This window comes from Tympanuchus pallidicinctus, unplaced genomic scaffold (genome assembly GCF_026119805.1).
Source record: "Tympanuchus pallidicinctus isolate F22 unplaced genomic scaffold, pur_lepc_1.0 scaffold32, whole genome shotgun sequence".
In the NCBI taxonomy this organism is placed as follows: Eukaryota; Metazoa; Chordata; class Aves; order Galliformes; family Phasianidae; genus Tympanuchus; species Tympanuchus pallidicinctus.
In genome coordinates, this window is record NW_026294750.1 from 1,522,058 (window position 1) to 1,542,341 (window position 20,284).

Genomic DNA, 20,284 nt, shown 5'->3' on the forward strand with positions numbered 1-20,284 from the left:
CCCCCTCCATCGGTCAGCTGGCAGCTGCTGCGGTCACGTGTCCGGGCGCAGCGGATGCACTTCCGGCGCTGAGTGATGACGACGCGCCGGGACCGGAAGCCGGAAGCTTTACAGAAGGGTGTTCCGCGTTCGCGGTGCGGGAGCGGTCAGTCGGGGTGGCGGGGCTGGGGCCGGCCGGGGCGGGCGGCTCCGCGCTCCGCGTTGGGCCGCTGGGAGGGCGATGACGGAATACAAGCTGGTGGTGGTGGGAGCTGGCGGCGTCGGGAAGAGCGCGTTGACCATCCAGCTCATCCAGAACCACTTCGTGGACGAGTACGACCCCACCATCGAGGTGAGCCCGGGGCTGATGCCGGAGCGGCGTCACCGCAGGGATCTGCGCTGCGAGCTGCGAGAAAAGAAAGTTTGGGGAGGGTTCGGGTAACGGCTCGGGGACCGTGTGCGTCTGATAGGTATGGGTTTGGGGATTCCTCATTGTGTGAGGCGTGGGAACAGAAAAGTTCTCTGAATTACAGCCCCTCCAAACGCAGTCAGGCGTGGGAAGGAGCAGCAGCTTGTCTGAATCGCCTTTGATTTGTTTGTGTTTTCTGCAGGATTCGTACAGAAAGCAGGTTGTCATTGATGGAGAGACGTGCTTGTTAGATATTCTGGACACTGCAGGACAGGAAGAATACAGTGCTATGCGAGATCAGTACATGAGAACTGGGGAAGGATTCCTGTGTGTGTTTGCCATTAACAACAGTAAATCATTCGCTGATATTAACCTTTACAGGTACGGTCTGAGTCTTTGCTCTGAAAAGACTGGAAAAGGCATTGTGTATTTTTGTTAGCCAAAGCAAAGACTAAATAAGAGGAAAGCATTAAATCTGTTTTGTTCCAAAAGGTTTTTCAAGCTGTTCTGCACCTGTGTGTTATTTGTCAGGGGAAAGAGGGGCAGCTGTCTGGGTTAATAACTGACATACAGAATGTGTGGGAATATGGTGAGGGCCAAAACGCACAGAGCAGAGTTGTGTGTGGTATTCAAGATAAGGCTGTACCGAGTTATTAGAAGTACAACTGTAGATCAGAGCCCCTGCTGTCCTGTCCAGCTTCAATATATATAAATTTTTATTCTTTGAAATAAAACAGCCGTTATTTGCAGATAATAATTCATGTTTCTTTATTTTTAATTTCTAAGAGAGCAAATCAAGAGAGTGAAAGATTCAGACGATGTGCCGATGGTGCTGGTTGGGAATAAGTGTGATTTGCCCACGAGGACAGTAGACACAAAACAAGCTCAAGAATTAGCAAAAAGTTATGGCATTCCTTTCATAGAGACATCAGCTAAAACGAGACAGGTAAGATGCCTCTGTTCTTTGGTTGTACAATAAATGAAGAATGGTTTATCTCTCTCCTGTGTTCTTTTATTGTTAGCTGTAGCAATAAACACTCCTAAATCAATTTGAAATTTTCAGCTTTTGATTTAATATAAAAATATATATATATATTTGCCACGGGATCCACGTGATCTTGTGAGATTGGGGATGAATGCTTCATGTGAATCATTTGCATTCAGGGTGTGGAAGATGCATTTTACACACTGGTGAGAGAGATTCGGCAGTACCGGATGAAAAAGCTCAACAGCAATGAAGACGGGAATCAAGGCTGTATGGGGTTGTCTTGCATTGTGATGTGATAAGGTGAGCTGTACTTTTTTCCTCAAGTCTTGTGTGTCTTTCAGCTGTTGATAAGCACAGCTCTGAAATATGAGCTGCTGTAGGTTAATTTTCTTACAACCCATTGATTCCCAGAGGTTTGGAGCCAATAATTAATTACTTCTACAGTTGTTGTTTTTTTCCTTTGGTGAGTAGATGGCAAAGCTTGAGGAAAATGTGTTAAGAAATTCTTTTGACAGCCACCTTTTGGCTGTAGCCTGGATTTTGACTGAACTGGTAAGAGTGGGATTCTTCTGTATCAATCTACTTGGTGTCTCCTTCCTTTGGGAATCAGTGCTTTTTTCCTTTTTAACTATTTAAAGATGGTGTAATTTCTGTCTTGTGCACAAGAAACATCTGAGCCAGAAAGGGGAGTGTGCACAGTGCTGCAGTCAGAATTTGCTGGGAAGTGATGACCTTTCTGACAGCTTATCTTGAGCTGTTTACCTGGAGACCGGTCCAGGACTTGTACTGTGCACTGCATACCTACAGCTAATTAGTGAAGAAGCTAATTAGAGATATCTTTCTGTTCCAGATGCCAGGTTCAGATGTAGCTGCTGGACAAGTCTCAATGCTACTGTATTGTGTCTCATGCTGATGCCCTGCAGTATTTTGGTGCCAGCGACCAGACTTTTGGTACCAATTAATTAGCACAGGATCCTTTTCTGTGCTCCATCTGAAGAAAACATCTCTGGTATCTACCTCCTCGCTCAGCTCACAGAGCAGTCATATCTCTTGGTGTACTGGGATTCTTTTCTAGCTGTGCTGTCTGGGTTTGTTCAAGAAGAAAACCAGTCACAAGAAAAGTGAATTACAGAGACTAAATGCTGTGAAAAAGATCACACTTTACCTCCAGAGTAAAAGCTAGAAGTGGCGTTTGACCCCTTTGCATTGGATTCAGATTTGCGGTGTTGTCAGAGGAGTGGCAGGAGTAATTTTGCCATTACAAAGGTTTCTGTCACCAGTCGGATTGATGTCTGCTGTCTGTGCACCCAGTGTATCTGCAACATCTGCATTGTGCCAGGAGTATCACTTCACTGATTAACTGATCCTTTATTTTTCTGTAATAAAAAGGAGATATCTTCGCTAACTTAAGTGCCTGTTTGCTCGGAAGGTTGGAGGTTGAGAGCTGTTCCCTTGGGCTGAGGAAAACCCCAAGGATGAATTTCTTGGGTGCTCATTGTCTTGAGCAGGCAAGTTTTGTGCGGGTGATCTCTTTTCATGGTAAGATGCTAAAATGGGAGTTTGTAGTCTGGAAGATCGATCGGGTGTTTGTGAGACTCTTCAGTTAGGGAGAGGAGTGTAAACTACGCCAGTTCTTGATCCATCAGAATGCTTCCACCCACCTCCGTGCGTGGAACTGTGTATGTTCTGTTTTGGTTTTCTACAGCATTTGGATCTCTTTCAGGTTGGACCAAATTAGTGACCTGTTCATTTTAACATAACTGCCAATATTTATAGACAATTTCTTACGGACCAATAATGGATTTAGAAACTGGAGGTTGCTTTGGGCAGCTGTTCTTCAACTCTGTCTGTAACTTGCAAGTTATTCTGAGTTATTTTCTGCAGAGCCTCCTTCCTTATCAGGGGAGGAGCCTGGGAGTTGAGGTTGACTATAATTGGGTCAATGGTTGTCACAGACTTCAGGTGCCCAGGCTGAGTGGAAGAGGCACTGAGCTGACTTCTAATTGCAGCATCCTTGCAAAATGAGGAAGGGAGTTCAGTGATGTCTGCTCTGGAGATGTATGATACACTGACAGCAGTTCTGGGTTTGTTGTAACAGCCTCAAAGTAGGACTGAAGTGCTGTGTGAGCTGTGTGACTTCTTCCTAGAACACAGCACTGCCCCCCGTATGGTTGGGACGTGCAGGTGAGACCAGAACCCACCGGGGTTCCTTGATGTACCTTGGCCTTCTCAGTTCTTGTGCCAGTGATGCTGGGTTCTGTTCTGTGGTGTCAGACAGCATCGTATAGCAAAGCTGAATTCCCTGTGAGTCTGGTGAGAGAATCACGAGCCTTCAGCCAACAGAGGGAGCGTTCAATCTGCTGGAGCAGTGCGAGCTGTAGACGCGACAAGAGGCGTAATTTCAGTTTGTTGCAGTCAGGTTTCTATATTTTCAAAACTGAAATCAGAAATAAGGAAATATTGAGAAAATAAGCAGTTGCTTTTAATGCTCTTTTCTCCACTAATAGTACTCCTGATTTTCTTCTTGGGATGCGGAGGATTGATCTGTGTAACTTTATCTGTGATGCTCCAGATAAGTGTTTTAGAATTCATTTTATCCTTGAATGATGGAAATGAGAAGAATTTAACAAATATTTTTACATAAAACATGGTTTTCCAGTGACCTACTGAGTGGTGGGAAGCGTTATGGGATAGCAGCACCTGTGACTCGAGTTAATTTGAAGGCAATCTCTTGCCTGCAGGTTAAATGGGACAGAATCACGATCACTGTGAGCTGTGTGTGGTCAGCAAGCAGTCTGTGGGTTTTTCTTAATGTGTTCTTTTTGTCTGTCTTAACTTGGTGCAGGAAGATTTCCTCATGACAGCATTCTTTGAGGTGTGTCAGCAGGAGCTGACTTTGCTCCTTAAGCTGTGATGTACTGTTGTCCACTTAATGGAATTACGGAAAGAAACAGCTGCTGGGAGCCACATCTGGTCACCTACATTCAGTGTTTTGGGAAGCTGTCGGTGTGGAGTTTGCATTGTGTTTGAATGATGAGTTCGTGGTGGGTCTGTTACGCTTCTGGATGATTTGGGGAAATGTGGAGCTGCTTCCCTGGCAGACAGGAGCAGCTCAGGGTGCTGCTGCCTATGGCTGTGGGAAATCTCACAGTTGGTGTTTGAACAGTGGCCAAATTTGCCAATTAAAAATACATTTTGTAGGGAGATTTGTCATAACTTTCTACTTTGTGTGGCACGCTCTGCTTTCTGAAAGCATACTAGCCATAACTCAAAAAGTTGTGAATCCTCAGAATAATACAGGAGCTGGCAATTGTGTCTGCTTTCTCTTTGATGTGTTCCATTTCTCTTGGGTTGGATAAAGCTTTAAAAAGGAAGGAGCCCTGGTGAGGGTTGGTTGGTGTGCATTTCATTTTTGGAACCAGAGAGGAAGTTGCATCAACTTTCAGGATGCTGCAGAGCTCACTTGTACAGGTGGTGCTCCAATCTGTGTTTTGGGGTCAAATCTAGAGAGTGATTTTGCAAAATCAGATTTTGTGCCCAATCCTGAGCATGAACTGAATGGTTGTACCTGGTTTCTGGTTGTGTACACGCATACAGACACGCCTGTATGTGGGTAGTTTGAGTCAGTCAAGGTTGCTGTCAGTACCTAAAGCAGAATGCACCGCATAATGCATGCAGGCAAAAGTCCTATCTTAGGAGCCATCTCTTCATGGGTTTGGCTTTATATAGGCAGTATTTTTAAACAGAATATCTGAAGCGCTTTCTGGAGTTCTCTGGTAATGCAGTGGCACCTCTTTGGATGAAGGAAGATGTGTTTGAGGAGCACATGAGCAGATTTACTACTCTAGCAGAGAGGTTTTGGTGACCGTGGAAAAGGTTTTGTGTCCTGGATCTGTGTGTGCTCTTGGTGAGCTGCAGTCCATGACAGGGTCCAGCCAGGTGAGAAGGAAACCTGGCCATCCCACTCTTGAGCGCCGCTCCGCCTCAGTAGCTGCACCAGATGTGCCCTTTCAGTCAAGGTGCTCTGATCTCTTAGAGCTTCCTGTAGTTTAAGATGCCACTCGTTCTACAGCTTGCTCAGTTAACGTCTGTTGGTGGCGTTGAGTTGGATGTGTGTGGCAGGAAGGAGCAGGGCGTGATGCGCCTCTGTAACCAGGACTTCACTGCAGTGGTTGGCAGATAGAAAACGCAGCTGTTCCTTTAAAGCAAGCAGAATGTGGATGGTCAGCCAAACTGCCCTGGCTTTGGTGGAAACTGCACTGCAGGAGGACCAAACCCCAAGAAGCTTTGGAACATTTGTTTAGAAGATAAGCACAGATGGTTTTGCACAAGGCAGCTCCTCATAGTGGTGATTTTGTACATTTAGTCCAAATGTTGTCATGTAGATTTAGCAGCACCACACTGTGTCTGTGCCCATTTAACCTCGTTATACTAAGGAGAACAGACCCTAAACAACCTTGTTCAAAAACTACCCGTGCAAATAACTGAACTAAATATTTGTTACTGCTGACTGGGAGCAGCTGTTCAAGTGTAGCATTGTGGCTTGTTAATGTGAGCCCCAGCTCCATGGTCTGATTAAAAACAACCACAAACATTGCTCAGCTTTTGTTCTTAGTGTCATCAGAAAGACTTGAATAGTGATGGTAATGCTTACGTAGATGTGTCTTGTGAGTGCACTTCAGTGATTTAGAAAGAACTGGATTTCAAGCAACTTTGGACCTGTGGGGGGAGGGAGGTTAATGAAGGTTTGAATCACATTCTAATTCTGTGTCCTTCATTACTCCACAAGCCTAAATCCTAGACAGCCTCCAGGATAGCTGGCAACTGTTGAGATCTGGACTTTTTTTATTTTATCCAAGGGCTAACTTGTTGTAACTTGATATAATTATCTGCTTTCAGAAATGCATCTCTGTTGGTTTGAATTGAAGTAAATTATTTTGCTTCCTAAATAACTTTTTTAAAGAATAAACTCTGTGAATTCTTTGGTTGTCTCTTTTATGGCAGTGGTCTGGAGCAAGATCACAGCTGGCTTACAGAGAGCTCAGCACACACTTCACTTGGTGCTCCATGAGTGAAATCAGCTATCGAGGTATTTCTGTGCCCACTGCCCTCTGTTGGGTTTTCAAGTTGTGAATCTCACTCTTCTGAAGTAGTGCCCTGTTGGTTCTCCTGCACAAGGAGTACTGAACCACTCAGTAAATGTGCTTTAGGTGCATTGCTCCTAAACATGATGGCAGACCTCTGGGATCCAAAGTCCAATCTGTTTTCTGTGTAAGGAACTGAAAAATAGACTTTCAATAACAGAAGAGCTCCCCAAATCACAGTGCAGCTATGGTGAAGCATTTCAAAACAAAGGTGGCAAATCATACTGGTGAGCTTCAGCTTTTCAGCTCCCTTTGCCTCTGGTGGGTCATTTTTGCACATGCAAGAGAGTTGGAGTCTGGAGATGTGTAGGGTGGGATGGAGGCATTCTGCCTTCTGCTGCAGGGAAGCACAGTCCTGCAGCCTGTGTGTCACAGCCCAGAGCTGTGAATTGCAGACGTTCAGCCTCGAGTCTGAAGGATCTGTTTTTCCTGGGCAGCAGATCCTCCCTGCTGTTCTCACTGAACATTGCAGCCATTCTCACCATCCTCAGCATCACAGGAATTCCACCTCGGCCCTGAGGTTATCTGCTATTTCCATAAATAAAGGTGAGTGGATTTTGTAGTCTTGTGTGCGTTTGGGTTTTGTTTTCCTTTCTTCTTCCTTCCCTGAGCAGAACAGAGAAACATCGCCAGCTGTGAGCATCGCCTGCTGCAGTGCTTGGGGAAAGTCATTGCACATCCTGGCGTGAGGCTGCAGCCTGAGGAAAAGTAAAGCAACAGGGGCTGCCCTGCAAAGGAGAAATGAAGGCTCATAACCTGCTGAGGGCCAGGATGTGAAATTTACCTTTTTAAGGCACTCCTCACATTGCCAGAAAGATCCCCTTCTCTTGATCCAAGGAAGTTTGCTCTATGCCGTGTATAAACCTCCTTGTATTGCAGAGCCTGTTCCAAAGGGAGAGATTTAGAATCACAGCACAGACAGATGCTTAAAAGCAAGGCTGTTCTGGGCTTGTTAAGGCAATTTTCCCTCCCGTATAACTGTAATCTGCAGCAATTTGCTCCTAGAAAGTGATTCAGATCTCGACAAAGGGCGCATTGATCTTCATTTCATTCTGGAGCAGGGGATGATTGAAGTGGTCCTGGAGGAATCTGGGGGGGATGAACAGGAGCAATGTGAGACAAGAAGAACCTTCTGTGGGTCTCCTCAATGCAAGCTGCCATTAACAGGTCACAGGTGTAACAGCAAGGAGTGCATTTGTGAGTTTCCGTGTTCAGTTCCTGCAGGAGTACCAACAGGGGACTGTAGATGACTTTCTAGCAAGGCTGGTCCGTAGGCTTTTTGGGCAGCTGTGAGGTATATCTGCTTCATGAGGCAGATGGGAGGCAGATCTTGCCAAGCTCCCCAAGCTGCCAAGTTCCTGGCCTGTTTGGCAATCGTGCTTTGAGTAGACCTGGGCAGAATGAAGGCAGCTCAGAGAGAAGCACATTTCTTTCAGAATGCACTGAAAGTCTCTGTGCAAATCATTCATTTCCCAGCTGAAAACTGGGGAGATGGCCTGCTTGCCTTCAGTCCTTCCACTTAAAGAGACTGTAGTTCTAACTTTAGCACATAGCCAACCTTTACTCATATTTCTATCATGAACCCGAGCACTTTGACCCTGTGATTTAGACGGCTAAGGGATCAGAAGATCTCTTGAAGAAGATAACCTCTGCACCATAAAGGTTATTTTTGGTTTCAGATGTGAATCCTAAGGCCTTGACATGTCAAGAAAGGTTAGGGGCAGGTCTGAGCCCTGCGGGAGAGCAAACAAGCAGGAGTTTTCTCTTTCTGGCTTAAATGGAACAGCTGAACAACAGTGTGGTCTGGGGACTCACAAACTGATGTGTTGGTGACAAGATGAGTAATTAAGAAAGTGAAGACAAGCAAAAAGAGGTGAGATATTACACATCAAGACTTCCAGCATCCCAGTTTTGCCCTACTGGTTACACCTCTGCTTGCTGGGGATGGAAACCAACTGAGATTCTTGAGGAATATCTAGCAAGTGGGACTAAAACTCCCTGAGTTCTGGAGGATTTTCTAATTGTAATCCAGTGTGGCTTGAAGCTATGCACATCAATTAGATTGCAGACCTTCTGAATGCTTTGGAAATCATCTCAGCTGAAATGCAGGGCAGAGGCTCAGCCCATCTGCCTTCACTGACTCGTGGTGCCACGAAGCTTCTCGTGCATCCCTGACCACGATCTGTGATTTGTGCCTTCTTTCTCACTCTGCCTCTCAGGCAGGTGATCCTTCCACTTACAGCAGCCTGCTTCTGGGACAGCACCTTCCCTGAGCTGTTCCTACAACATACAGCACAGAAGCCCTTACACACGTGTACCTCCAAGCAATGCTGTCCTGGCCAGGGGTGCAGGTTATTCTGTTCTCTTCTCTGTTGGGAACAAAATCACCTCTTAAATCATCAGTGAAAATCTGTTAGAATGCAGCCTGAATGCTCTACTTACTCGTCCTGATCTTAATGTCACTTACAACAAATAGGAAAAGATCCTGTTTCAAATCAAAGCCATTTTATACTTCTGTTCTGTTTAGGCTTACATGCAGTACAAATTTTCTTCAGCTAGGAACTGTTTTCCAGGAAAAAAAAAGGGAGGAGATCCTGGCAGATTTACCTGTGTGCTGGAAGGAATCTGCTAAAAACGAGTCATTAGGAGGGACTTCATAAATCCATTCCTGCTTTCCAAATCCAGGTCACTCTGGGTACTTTAGGGCAGTTTCTCATCACCCTTGGATTGTGCTAAATGCCGATCACCGCTAGAATAAACAAGACAAGCCTTGGTTATGGCTCACTGCATACAGAAACAGATGACACCCTGGCTTGCCAGCTGATGTAAATCACCTCACTGCAATATAGTCTTATAAAGGCAGGTCCTGACCAACTCAGGAGCAGAAATCATACCTGACAGCTCCTTGTGCTTCCTTTAATTTTTTATTATTATTATTATTATTTTCCCTCCTATTTCATTCCTCTGGGAAGATATGAGGACACCTGTGCAACTCCTGCAGGTGAAATCCACTCTTCCATGCAGACCCTTCTGAGGAAAAATCTGCTATGAATTCCTGGTTAGTAGTGAGAGCCCATCATGTGTTCCTATCTATCCCCACAGCTCCTGCTCCCATCAGCCGTGTGCCCTGAGGAGCTCCTCCTAATTGGTTCAGCACAGAAGACATCAGTTTTAGTCTCTCTTAAAAGGCTGACTTCCACATTCTCCCTTTATAAAGATGTAAGGGTCCTGAGCTGCAATAGTCTGGCCAGGCAGTGGCCGAAACTTGACTAAATGTGAAATGAAAGCCTAATGGAAAAAAAAAAGAAAAGTTGAATTTGAGCCCTGGTTTCACCTGTTTCAGTGCAAGTGCTTGTGGCAGCACTTTAAATAGTCCTGCCGTTCATCTCCCTTCTCCTTTTAGAGGGGGAGAGTCTAATTACAGGGAAGGGAAAGCAGTAAAATCAGCGTTAGGCTGCCGAGCAGTCAGTCAGCAACTTGTGCTGGGTTACAGCAGGGTGTTACCTGGGGGTCTGCAAACTTGCTGCAAAGATGTCACAAGAGAAAATTCCAGGTAGGTCTGAAGGCAAACAGCAAGACAGGGAGGCACAGGGCAGGTTTGTTAGCTGACAAGCTCTGAGATTTTGGTGCTGTGCTGTCTTTGCAGTCCAGGGATGCAGCTTTAGGGCCTGTGAGCATTTTTCTTGCTGCTTGGAGGCATTTTTGGATAGTGAAGTAGAAAAAAAGGTTGTATTGTTTAAATCTTGCTCAGCTCATAGTGGAGAAAAACCTGTTATCCTTCCTGCAGTATCCTGATATAAAATGGCTGTAGAAGGGACCAAAGGGATTTCAGGAGTCTCCAGTCAACCTGAGTGCACTTAGAAGATGTTGGGTGCTGCAGTGCCCAGGGGGTGGGAAGCACAGGTTGGGTACAGTAAGGTCAGCCAAGCCTTGCAGGGCAGTGCAGAAGGGTGCAACTGCTGTAACTGAACCCTGGAGAATCTCAGCACCTAATAGGTCTGAAAAGAGCATGTTTAGGATTGCAGTGCTCTGTTTTGCCACAGGTATATCCCAGTAAGTGAAGCTGGTGTTACAGCCTGGACCTGTGACATCAATGGGAGCTTGACCTTTGTATGCGTAGTTTTTATCCACTAAAGAAATGGAAGGTCAAACAGTGGGCATTTCTGGGATACTTGGTTTGCAAATCAATATGTGGAGTTCAAGTGCCAGGACTGGAAGCATCTGAACTGCAAATGTAGGCTGGATTTTGGAAAGTGAGCAGCTGGTGACTGCAAAGCCAGAGAGCTCCAGTGTGAATTTTCTGGGTCAGATAGCAAGGGCATAAGCAGCATCCTTAGTGCTGGTGCTGTCCTGAAAACCCAGAAGCGAAGATCTGTGGAGCTGCAATGTCTCAGCTATCTGATTCTGGTAGCAAATAAGTGGAGATGTGACAACAGGTGGCAGGAGATCAGGAGTGAAACTTAATATAATTGAATTGCTGTCCATCCTGAGCTTCATAAAGGATGGTGAGTCATGGACTGACAATTAAACAATGGTGAAGAAGCCTCAGAACTCTAAGTCACTGGATTTTAATTTAATTTAATTTTTACTCTATTTTTTGTTCAGGCTGGAGCAAGCAGTTTTGCCATCTTAACTTATTTCTATGCTTTTCTGCATTCCTACTCCTGAACACAGATGTAGGGGGAGACCTTTCAGGACAGCTGGGTCCTGTTAGATAACCAGGTATCCTGTAGGTGCTTTTAGTATTGATTGAGATGATGTAGGTTCCAGAAAACTCTCTTCCCCTGGGAATAGGTGTAGGTAAATCTAGAGCTTCCTGCAAGGTAAACCTGAGCTCTGTGAGAGCCTCTGGTATCTGTAATGTGCTTTGTTTATGCATGTACTGCTGAAGCTATATCACAGAATATGAATACTGACCTCGCATCTTTATGATGTTAAGAAGGAACAAGGACTTTTTTTCCCCCAGAGGGTGGTGAGGCACTGGCACAGGTTGCCCAAGGAGGCTGTGGATGCCCCATCCCTGCAGGCATTCAAGGCCAGGCTGGATGTGGCTCTGGGCAGCTGGTTGGGACCTGCACACAGCAGGGGGTTGGAACTGGATGAGCACTGTGTGGTTCTTTGCAACCCAGGCCATTCTGTGACTTCCTTTTGTAAGTGTAATGCTCTGCCTAGGTTTGTAGTTTACGATCACTTTTTAATCATGGGCATGACGATAAGGCAAAAAGGTTAAGATTTTTGGAGGGCTGATCAGCAACTGTTTTTATTCTGTTTCTGTTTCATCTCCAACAGCAGAAGACAAGCGTGAGTATGGTGGTGTTTTCCTACATGCTCTCCCGTGTTACTGTCAGAACATGATCGCTGGGAGCAGGCAGCAGTTACACGATCATGGCAATGTTTCTGCTGTTCAAGCACATGCTATTTCTCAGCAGTGCCAATTGTGCCCATCACTGCTTTACAGAATGGTTTCAGTCCTTTTGCTCCTTGGAACCTACTTTTGGTTAAATGTTGTTCTAGCACCCTCAAGCTCCTGTTTAGAGGAATATTTTCCTCTGTGGAGGAGGGAAAACATTCTGCATTTTCCCTGGCACCTATTCACACTTTGTTTTTTTTGTCTCTAAACAGAGATCTGACCCAAAATAACTCTTTCCAAATCAATCATGCTCCTAAAGGATTTGATCCAGGAGGGAACAGATTCAATGCTTCACATCCTTCATTCACACTGACACCCCCAGAATGGCATTCCTGCCTTTGCCTTCCTGCTTCCTATTTGCTGAGACCTCACGTGTCAGCAGTGACCCTTTACTGCTGAGACACCTGGTGTCCCCAGATCCCTGACACTGGGCAGTAATAAAACAAGTGCAAGGAATTGTGTGTAGAGGCCTGGTGGTGATGCTGCAACTTCACAACAACGGGCAACTCGTGCCACCGAAATGCTGCGCCTGTGACATTGCACTGCTGAGAAATGGACCTGGTGCTTGAATCTTTCCTGTGATTTATCATATAAGCAAGGAAAGGAAGCCTCTGTGTGGTGTTTCCTAACTAACCTGCTGCCAGGACCTTGGAACTGTAAACTCAGGGATTTGCTGTTGGTTTTTAATTTTTTTTCCCCATAAAACCCCATGAGAAGTTGTCTAGCTTCAGTGCTGAAAATCAATTCTAGGTCTGCCACATTTCTCTCATGCTTGTCAGCCCTCCCTGCATTGGTCCTCATCTGCTGACCACAACATCCTGGAAGACATCTCAGTGGTGTGGTGCCATGTAGCTGACTTGCAGCATCAATATTCACTGTACTTCATGCTGAGCTGACAGAGAAACGTGCTTGGTTTGTTCATATGCTGCTATGCAAACATACATTTTGAGATGTTCCCCAAAGAGGTCTTGTTTTATGTTGCTTTGCTGGCAGTATAAATGCTTCTAACGACCCTCTTCCTCCTGCTCCCTAGAATTCCAGCCAGCCTTTTGCCCATGGAGGCTTCCATAGAGCCATATTGTTTGGTACTTCTGCAGCATGCTGGCTATGATGGGCTGAGAGGAATCTAGGCCACAAATGGTTTCCTAGCCAGGAGCAATTCAGCTACAATGTGATGGCAGGAACTGTTTTGGCTGCTGGCTTTGTCCATCTCCATGTCCACCTGTCTTCATCTTGCCTGGATGCCTTGTGGAGCAAATGGGTCTTGGCCTTCCTAGAGCTGCAAGGGCTCTGCCAGTCTCCTTCTGTCTCCTATGTTCCCTTCCCTTCTTTCTGAGCTGTTTTGTGCTACTTGCACTGAAAACTGTGTTCACCTTTTCTGTTATGCTGGGAATGCTTAGATACCCCTGCAGCCTACAGCATGTGGCACAAGCTCTGTTAGGAGGGCACTCAGAGTCTTCCAGGCAGAGCGGAGGTGTTTTAAGGACATGAGAGTTGAGCTCTAAGCTGGCTGCAGGAGGCATCTTTCTGTTAGGGTAGCTTGGAATTAGGAACCCACCTGACCCTGCAGCCTTCTCTTTCTCCTTGCAGAGATAGATGAGGCAACGCGCTCCTTCGCAGAGAAGGTCTTTGCCTCTGAAGTAAAAGATGAGACAACCAGGCAAGAGATCTCTCCTTTCGATGTGGAAGAGATCTGCCCCATTTCATGCCATGAAATGAGAACACACATGATGCTTCGGGAAAGTTCCTCCGCAGCACAAAAGCGGTGAGCAACAAGCAGGGTGGTGGGGGCGGAGGGGAGGGGTGGTCTCAGCTCGTGCCCAGCCAGAGGTGGGAGAAAAGCAAGAGATTCATAAATCAAGGCCTGGGAAAAACAGCTCAGCACACCCGAGCCTGGTTACATCCTTGGTAATCCTACAGTATCTGTCAGGTGCTTCTGGGTTTCCTTTTCAAGTGTTTCTTCCACTGTTGGACAGAAAAACCCTTTCGTCCTGCTACCTCAGCACTGCCATTGCAATGGCCACAGGTATCTTGGAGAGGGAGACCTGGGGACCCCTCTGGAAAGGGGAGACTTCCAGGGACAGTGGCTGAAAATCCACAGCTACTTTCATGTGCTTCATGTCTCTGCTCTTGGCAGCGTTCATTTAAGGTGCTCAGAAAGCAACAGAAAGATTATTGATGTTGCACACAGCTGGAAAGTGGCTGGTAAATGCCCCTGCCCTGTGTGCACCAAGGAGTTGGGGCTGCTTGCCTGAGGCTTTCCTTCCTGGCAGGAGGAAGCACATGCTCAGCCTGAAGACAATTGCACTGGCAATCCCTTTGGCTCAGAAGACCGGATTGTCCACTATTGATGAGGTCATCTCTACCTCCCCCCATTACCAATCGGTGCCTGACTTCCAGAGGGTACAGATCACAGGGGATTATGCCTCTGGGGTAGGTATTTCATGGCCATTCAACTTCCCTATGCGACTGCCACCTCATCTAGTCCTTGCTTGTCCCTCTCGAGTGCCCACTGTCACAGACATCCATGCAAGATGTGTGGAGGTAGTTTGTGCTTTCCAGCTCTACGTATATCTTACAAGCATCTGATGATGTTCCTGCTGTACCCCTGCAGTATCCTGAGCTGAATGCCTTAACAGGAGTCTCAGGGAGTGCTGTGTAGTTCCCATGGGATTCTCTGTACATGGAAAGGGAGGGTGATGCTCATTCTGTTGCACACAGCTGTGTCTGCCTGAGACCTGTGCACACAATGATTGAAGTTGCAAGGGGACCTCTGGATGTCCAACCCCTACACAGTCATCTAGAATGGGTTGGACAGCACTGCTAGCACATCCTGAACCAATTCCTCTTTCTCCCCCTTTCTTCCACAGCCTCCTGCTGTATTTGTGCTGTTTGTGAGATGCTGCTGGCAGATCTGCTGGCAGATTGCTCAACCTGGGGTTTTACAGCAGAGGAGCAATTGGGGGAAACTGAAATTCCAACCAGCATGCAGCAGGCGCATTCCTTCTGCCGTGACTGCTTAGCTGCAACTGATGTGAGATACTCTGTCATGCTGCCCTAGTCTGGCCAATCTGTGCTGCCCAAAACACTTGTCTGTGCAATAAATCAAATTCTTGACATATTGGGCTGGTATATGTCGCTCAGTTTCAGACTGGGCTCCAGAAATAGTATCCAGTCTTCTGCCCAGGCTTAGGTTCCATTTTGGTTCCAGCTACAGCATGAGGCGAGGAATGTAAGGGGGTGGCAGCTAAATTTTGTTTGTTGTAGCATAAAGAACCTCCCTTTGCCATGTCTGGGACTTTGCCCATCATCCCTTCTTTGTCCTGCTCAGGCAGAACAATGGAAGGGAGAGGATAATCAAATATGTATCTTGCTGTAAACACACTTGCACCCTTTAAGACTTGATGCACCAGTCTCTCTCAAGCAACTATGTTCCATCTGCGTGGTTACACCAACAGCAGCCCTATTGCAGGTGACAGTGGAAGATTTTGAAGTTGTCTGCAAAGGCCTGTACCATGCCTTGTGCATCCGGGAGAAATACATGCAGAAGTCATTGCAGAGGTTTCCCAGGACCCCATCCCAGTACCTGCGTTCTATTGAAGGTGAAGTCTGGAGGGCAAGTGATGCTGGCCCAGGTATGTTTAAGCACCTGCAGAGTTTTGTCCCCTGGCTTCAAATTGGGATGACGAGGTGTCAGAAAAGAGTTGCACAGTGCTCCATGGGGAGATTGCCTGCCTGGGACTCCTCACTGTTGGTGCTTGGGCTGTGCCTGTCCTCTGCTGGGAGTGAAGGAGCATAGCAGGCTTGTGGGGTTTTGGCAGACAGCCACAGCCCCATAGTATTTTCCCTTTGGTGCAGTTTTCACCCCGCCAGTGAAGGATGGACAGGATCCCTTTGAAACTGGGAATCTCCCTGAGGACCTGGGATACCATGTCCAGATGAAGGATGGGATCGTTTACATCTATAGTGACAAGGCAGCAGCTGGAAGAAATGAGCCAAAGGACCTGCCTTACCCCAACCTCAAGCGTTTTGTTGATGACATGGATTTCCTCTTGGCCCTGATTGCACAGGGGCCTGTGTAAGTGCTCAGTCTGAGGCAATCAAACCGGTACGGCCTCAGCAGGCAGAGGGAGGACCAGGGCAGAGCCATGGTTGCCCCTTCTTCCTGAAAGGAGGGAGGGACCTGCTCACAGTAGCCAGAAACCCAAATGGGAAGATTCTGCCAGCTCTGTACCCTTTTGGTAGGGGGCTTGGAGGGGCAGTGTTGAGGGATAGCCTCAGAATCCCACTTTGCCATACCAACAGCCTGCTGGCTACTGAAGTGTCCTTGGTCCTTCTCAGCCATCTTGGTTGGGGTCTTGAGCAAAGTCAGTGTTGGGGTTGTCAGGGGTTGAAGACACCTCCTGTGGGTACGCTCCTACCTGGCAAGGCCTTCCTGCAGAGCTCTGTGACACAGCCTGAAGCAGCACCACGGGGAGCCAGGCCAAGGCACTGTGAGCTCCTCCGTTGGGGTGACAGCTCAACCCCCATGCATTCGACTCTGTGCCCAGACACTCTTCCGCCCTTTTCTTTTTCCAGTAAGACCTACAGTCATCGACGCCTGAAGTTCCTCTCATACAAGTTCCAAGTGCACGAAATGCTAAATGAGATGGAGGAGATGAAAGAGCTGAAGAACAACCCTCATCGGGATTTCTACAATTGCCGTAAGGTAAATGGCAAGGCTCACAGCCCTAGAAACCCTGCAGCTGAGCTCTCTTGGTAATTGCTGCTCTCTAAGAAATGTGGATATTGGGGTCAAGGTCTGGGACGCTTGCTAATGGGAACATGGCTGAGTTATGTTCCTTACACAATTTGGGTTCGGCTAAGGGATATGTGATGTTGTTACCTGAGCAGCACCATCTTGAAGCTGGAGAGCTGTTGCTTTGCCTTCTCAGGTGGATACACACATCCATGCTGCAGCCTGCATGAACCAGAAGCACCTTCTGCGTTTCATCAAGAAGTCGTACCTCGTGGATGCTGACCGTGTCGTTTACGATGCCAAAGGTGAAAAGCTCACTCTGAAACAACTTTTTCAGAAGCTCAATCTGCACCCATATGACTTGACAGTGGACTCCTTGGATGTCCATGCTGTAAGTGGCAGGGCACGCACTGTGCATGTTGGCATTCATGGTAGGGCATGGCAGCTCCTCACTTTCCCATTCTGGTTTCTGTGGATCAGCCCCTGCCCAGCTGATATGCCTGGACTCAGCATGTATTTACAGGATTTGCCCCTTGTCATCTCTACTCCAGGGGCGTCAGACGTTTCAGCGCTTTGACAAATTCAATGCTAAGTACAACCCTGTGGGTGCCAGTGAACTGCGTGACCTCTACCTGAAGACAGAAAACGCCATCAATGGTGAATACTTTGCTACCATCATTAAGGTATGAACACAGGGCAGGAGAAAGTCGTGGGGCTGCTGCACTCAGGATAGAGGATACTTGTGTACTGTATGTTTTCTCGGTTCCTAGGAGGTTGGCTCTGATCTGGAGGATGCCAAGTACCAGCATGCGGAGCCTCGCCTCTCAATCTATGGGCGATCAGCTGAGGAGTGGCCCAAGCTGGCCAACTGGTTCTACAGACACCGGGTCTACTCCCCCAATATGAAGTGGATGATCCAAGTACCCAGGATTTAGTATGTGCTGTGGTTCTCACAGACACTCTGCCTTATAGTGCATCACACCTTATTCTTAACCCAAAAGGAATCATGGGAACAGTGAGCCATGTTCCTCTGATAGTGATTAATCTTTGTGTCTGTCTGCAGTGATGTGTTCAGATCTCGGAATTTCCTCCCACACTTTGGGAAGATGTTGGAAAATATCTTTGTTCCTGTGTTTGAGGCAACTGTCAATCCTCAAGCCCACAAAGAGCTGAGTGTCTTTCTACGCCACGTGAGTGTCACCTCATGGTGCTGTCAGGGTCTGGTGAGCCCTGGATGTTCCTGTTTGTGCACACGAAACAGGACATCAGCTCTCACTCAGAAAATATCGTCAGTGGGATTGTGGCTATTCTGCCATTTTCTGGGAAGGGGATGTAAGTCCACAAGTGCTGAAAGGGAGGGATCAGTCACCCTGGGCTGCTGTGGGACTGTGAGAAATGCTGTCCCTTTAACTCCTGGATAAACAGTTTGATTTAAGCTTTCTTTCAACCCACTGATAGAGCCAGGGGGTTCATGGGGTCTACAACCTTGCTCCTGACTCTGCTCCTGGGTAGGGCAGGGGTGTGGGCTACAGCCAAGGTAAGGTAAGCTGCAGTGGGGCAAAGTGAGGCAGCTGACCTGGCCATGATGATGGGAGGAGCTTTGAGATGCAGCTTCTTTTGTTATTTTGTCAAGCAGATCACTGGTTTTGACAGCGTGGATGATGAATCCAAGCACAGCGGACACATGTTCTCCACTAAAAGTCCAAAGCCAGAGCAGTGGACTTCTGCAAAGAACCCATCCTATACCTACTATGTATACTATATGTATGCCAACATCCTGGTGCTTAACAACCTGCGCAGGTGAGGCCCCAGATCTGCTAAAGGACACACCTGATGGGCTGGCAGAAGTCAGCTGGGGCTCTTCTTGCTCTGCAACTGATGTAGTTTGGAGCTTCTTGTCCCAGTCCGATTTCCCAGCATTCATCAATAGGAAGTGTGATCAAATGGGGTGAAAACTTTAGGACTGCAGAAATGCATCTCTTGTGTACGGAGGCGAGGAAAGAGTACAAGTTAGGTCAAGCTGGCTCCTTGGGGAACACACTGACAGGGGCTGAGCTGGATCTGAAATAGGGGAATCTTGCATCATGTGCCATATAACCCTACTGCTTACCTGCTCTGAGTCCTCCTTCTGTGTGTTTAGGCAGCGAGGTATGAACACGTTCCTCTTCCGTCCACACTGCGGGGAAGCTGGGGCCATCACACACCTGCTTGCAGCCTTCATGACAGCAGATAACATCTCCCATGGTCTCAACCTCAAGAAGGTGAGTGGAGTAGTCTGCCACAGAGCAGTGAAGTGGCAGAGAAGGTGAACATGCTCACAGCTGACCTCTGCTGTAGCTGATAGTTCATCATGCCTTAGCCTTACACAGACAGCCTGGCTTCTAGCAAACAATATGCGACTCCCTGGGTTTCCCAGGCATGTTTGTGGCCATGATTGGGAAACATATTCATACTTCCAAAGGGTTTAACATCACAGACCTATCATTTTTATAAATGTGTCTCATTGGAGTTGAAGTCTGGATGACTTCAGACCTCAACTCGCTTGGTCTCTCATGCTCCAGGTGGGCCCTGGAGAACTCCTAGCTTGCCTACACAACTTCGACCTTTATGGGTGCTGACCTTTATGAGAGTAGCAGTGGGTTTTCTGGCTGGGGGACTGGGTTGATCTGAGTTGAGAGCCTGAAGAGGTGGAGGTCACAGCAGCTTTATCCCTACATCTGGCAATTCTTCTCTCCATTGCAGAGCCCAGTGCTGCAGTATCTGTACTTCCTTGCCCAAATTCCCATCGCTATGTCCCCCCTCAGCAACAACAGCCTCTTCCTGGAGTACGCAAAGAATCCGTTGCTTGACTTCCACCAGAAGGGCCTTATGGTGTCCCTTTCTACAGATGACCCCATGCAGTTTCATTACACCAAGGTGCTGTGTGGGCCTCCTTTGTCACAGCAGCAGTGGCAGAGGGTGGGGTGTGCTGGGGGCAGCACGTTTACAGGGCAGCTGTGTGGGCTACACAGGCAGAAGCTGCCCAGCTTCTAAAGCAACCTTTGGCTACAGGAGCCCCTGATGGAGGAGTATGCCATCGCTGCCCAGGTCTTCAAACTTAGCACCTGTGACATATGCGAGATTGCCAGGAACAGCGTGCTGCAGTGTGGCCTGTCCCACGAGGTGGGTGCCCAGGGAGGGCCGGGTAGCAGAGTGGGCCAGCAGAGCCATGGGCACCTCTCTGCACTGCAGCTCCTGCATCTGTGCCGGTGCTGCCGGCAGGGGCCTGGGAGAACCCCTACCCCTGTGCTTGTACGTGGCAGGAGAAAGCCAAGTTCCTGGGTGAGAACTACCAGGAGGAGGGGCCCCATGGAAACGACGTCCGGAAGACCAACGTGGCTCAGATCCGCATGGCGTATCGCTACGAGACGTGGTGTTACGAGCTCAACCTCATCGCGGAGGGCCTGAAAGCCGAGTAGCGCGCAGTACGGGCGGACTCCTGGGCGCGGCTAAGCCCGCCGCCGTGCTCGGCTTCTGCGGACAGCAGCGGGACTCAACCGTGCCCCGGGGTGCGGGCTCGGGATGCTGAGCCGCGGCCGTGGGCAGTAAAACAGCATCTCTGAGCTACTCGGTGCGC

At 47.8% G+C, this 20,284-nt stretch overlaps 2 protein-coding genes across 2 annotated transcripts; both read left to right on the top strand.

Annotated features, from left to right (window-relative positions):
• Positions 1–107: 107 nt before the first annotated feature.
• On the top strand, positions 108–6,359 carry NRAS (NRAS proto-oncogene, GTPase). The gene is made up of 5 exons (XM_052698522.1): positions 108–331; positions 591–769; positions 1,175–1,334; positions 1,553–1,676; positions 2,227–6,359. Exons 1-4 carry the CDS (start codon positions 221–223, stop codon positions 1,670–1,672), a joined length of 570 nt encoding a protein of 189 aa, XP_052554482.1. The 5' UTR covers positions 108–220; the 3' UTR covers positions 1,673–1,676; positions 2,227–6,359.
• Positions 6,360–9,946: 3,587 nt separating this feature from the next.
• AMPD1 (adenosine monophosphate deaminase 1) lies at positions 9,947–20,274 on the top strand. Its single transcript, XM_052698202.1, has 15 exons — positions 9,947–10,073; positions 13,521–13,695; positions 14,204–14,363; positions 15,403–15,565; positions 15,789–16,008; positions 16,509–16,638; positions 16,865–17,059; positions 17,220–17,351; positions 17,439–17,602; positions 17,732–17,858; positions 18,305–18,468; positions 18,809–18,929; positions 19,411–19,584; positions 19,720–19,830; positions 19,971–20,274. The coding sequence occupies exons 1-15, from the start codon at positions 10,052–10,054 to the stop codon at positions 20,124–20,126; spliced, it is 2,214 nt and encodes a 737-aa protein (XP_052554162.1). The 5' UTR covers positions 9,947–10,051; the 3' UTR covers positions 20,127–20,274.
• Positions 20,275–20,284: the final 10 nt, after the last annotated feature.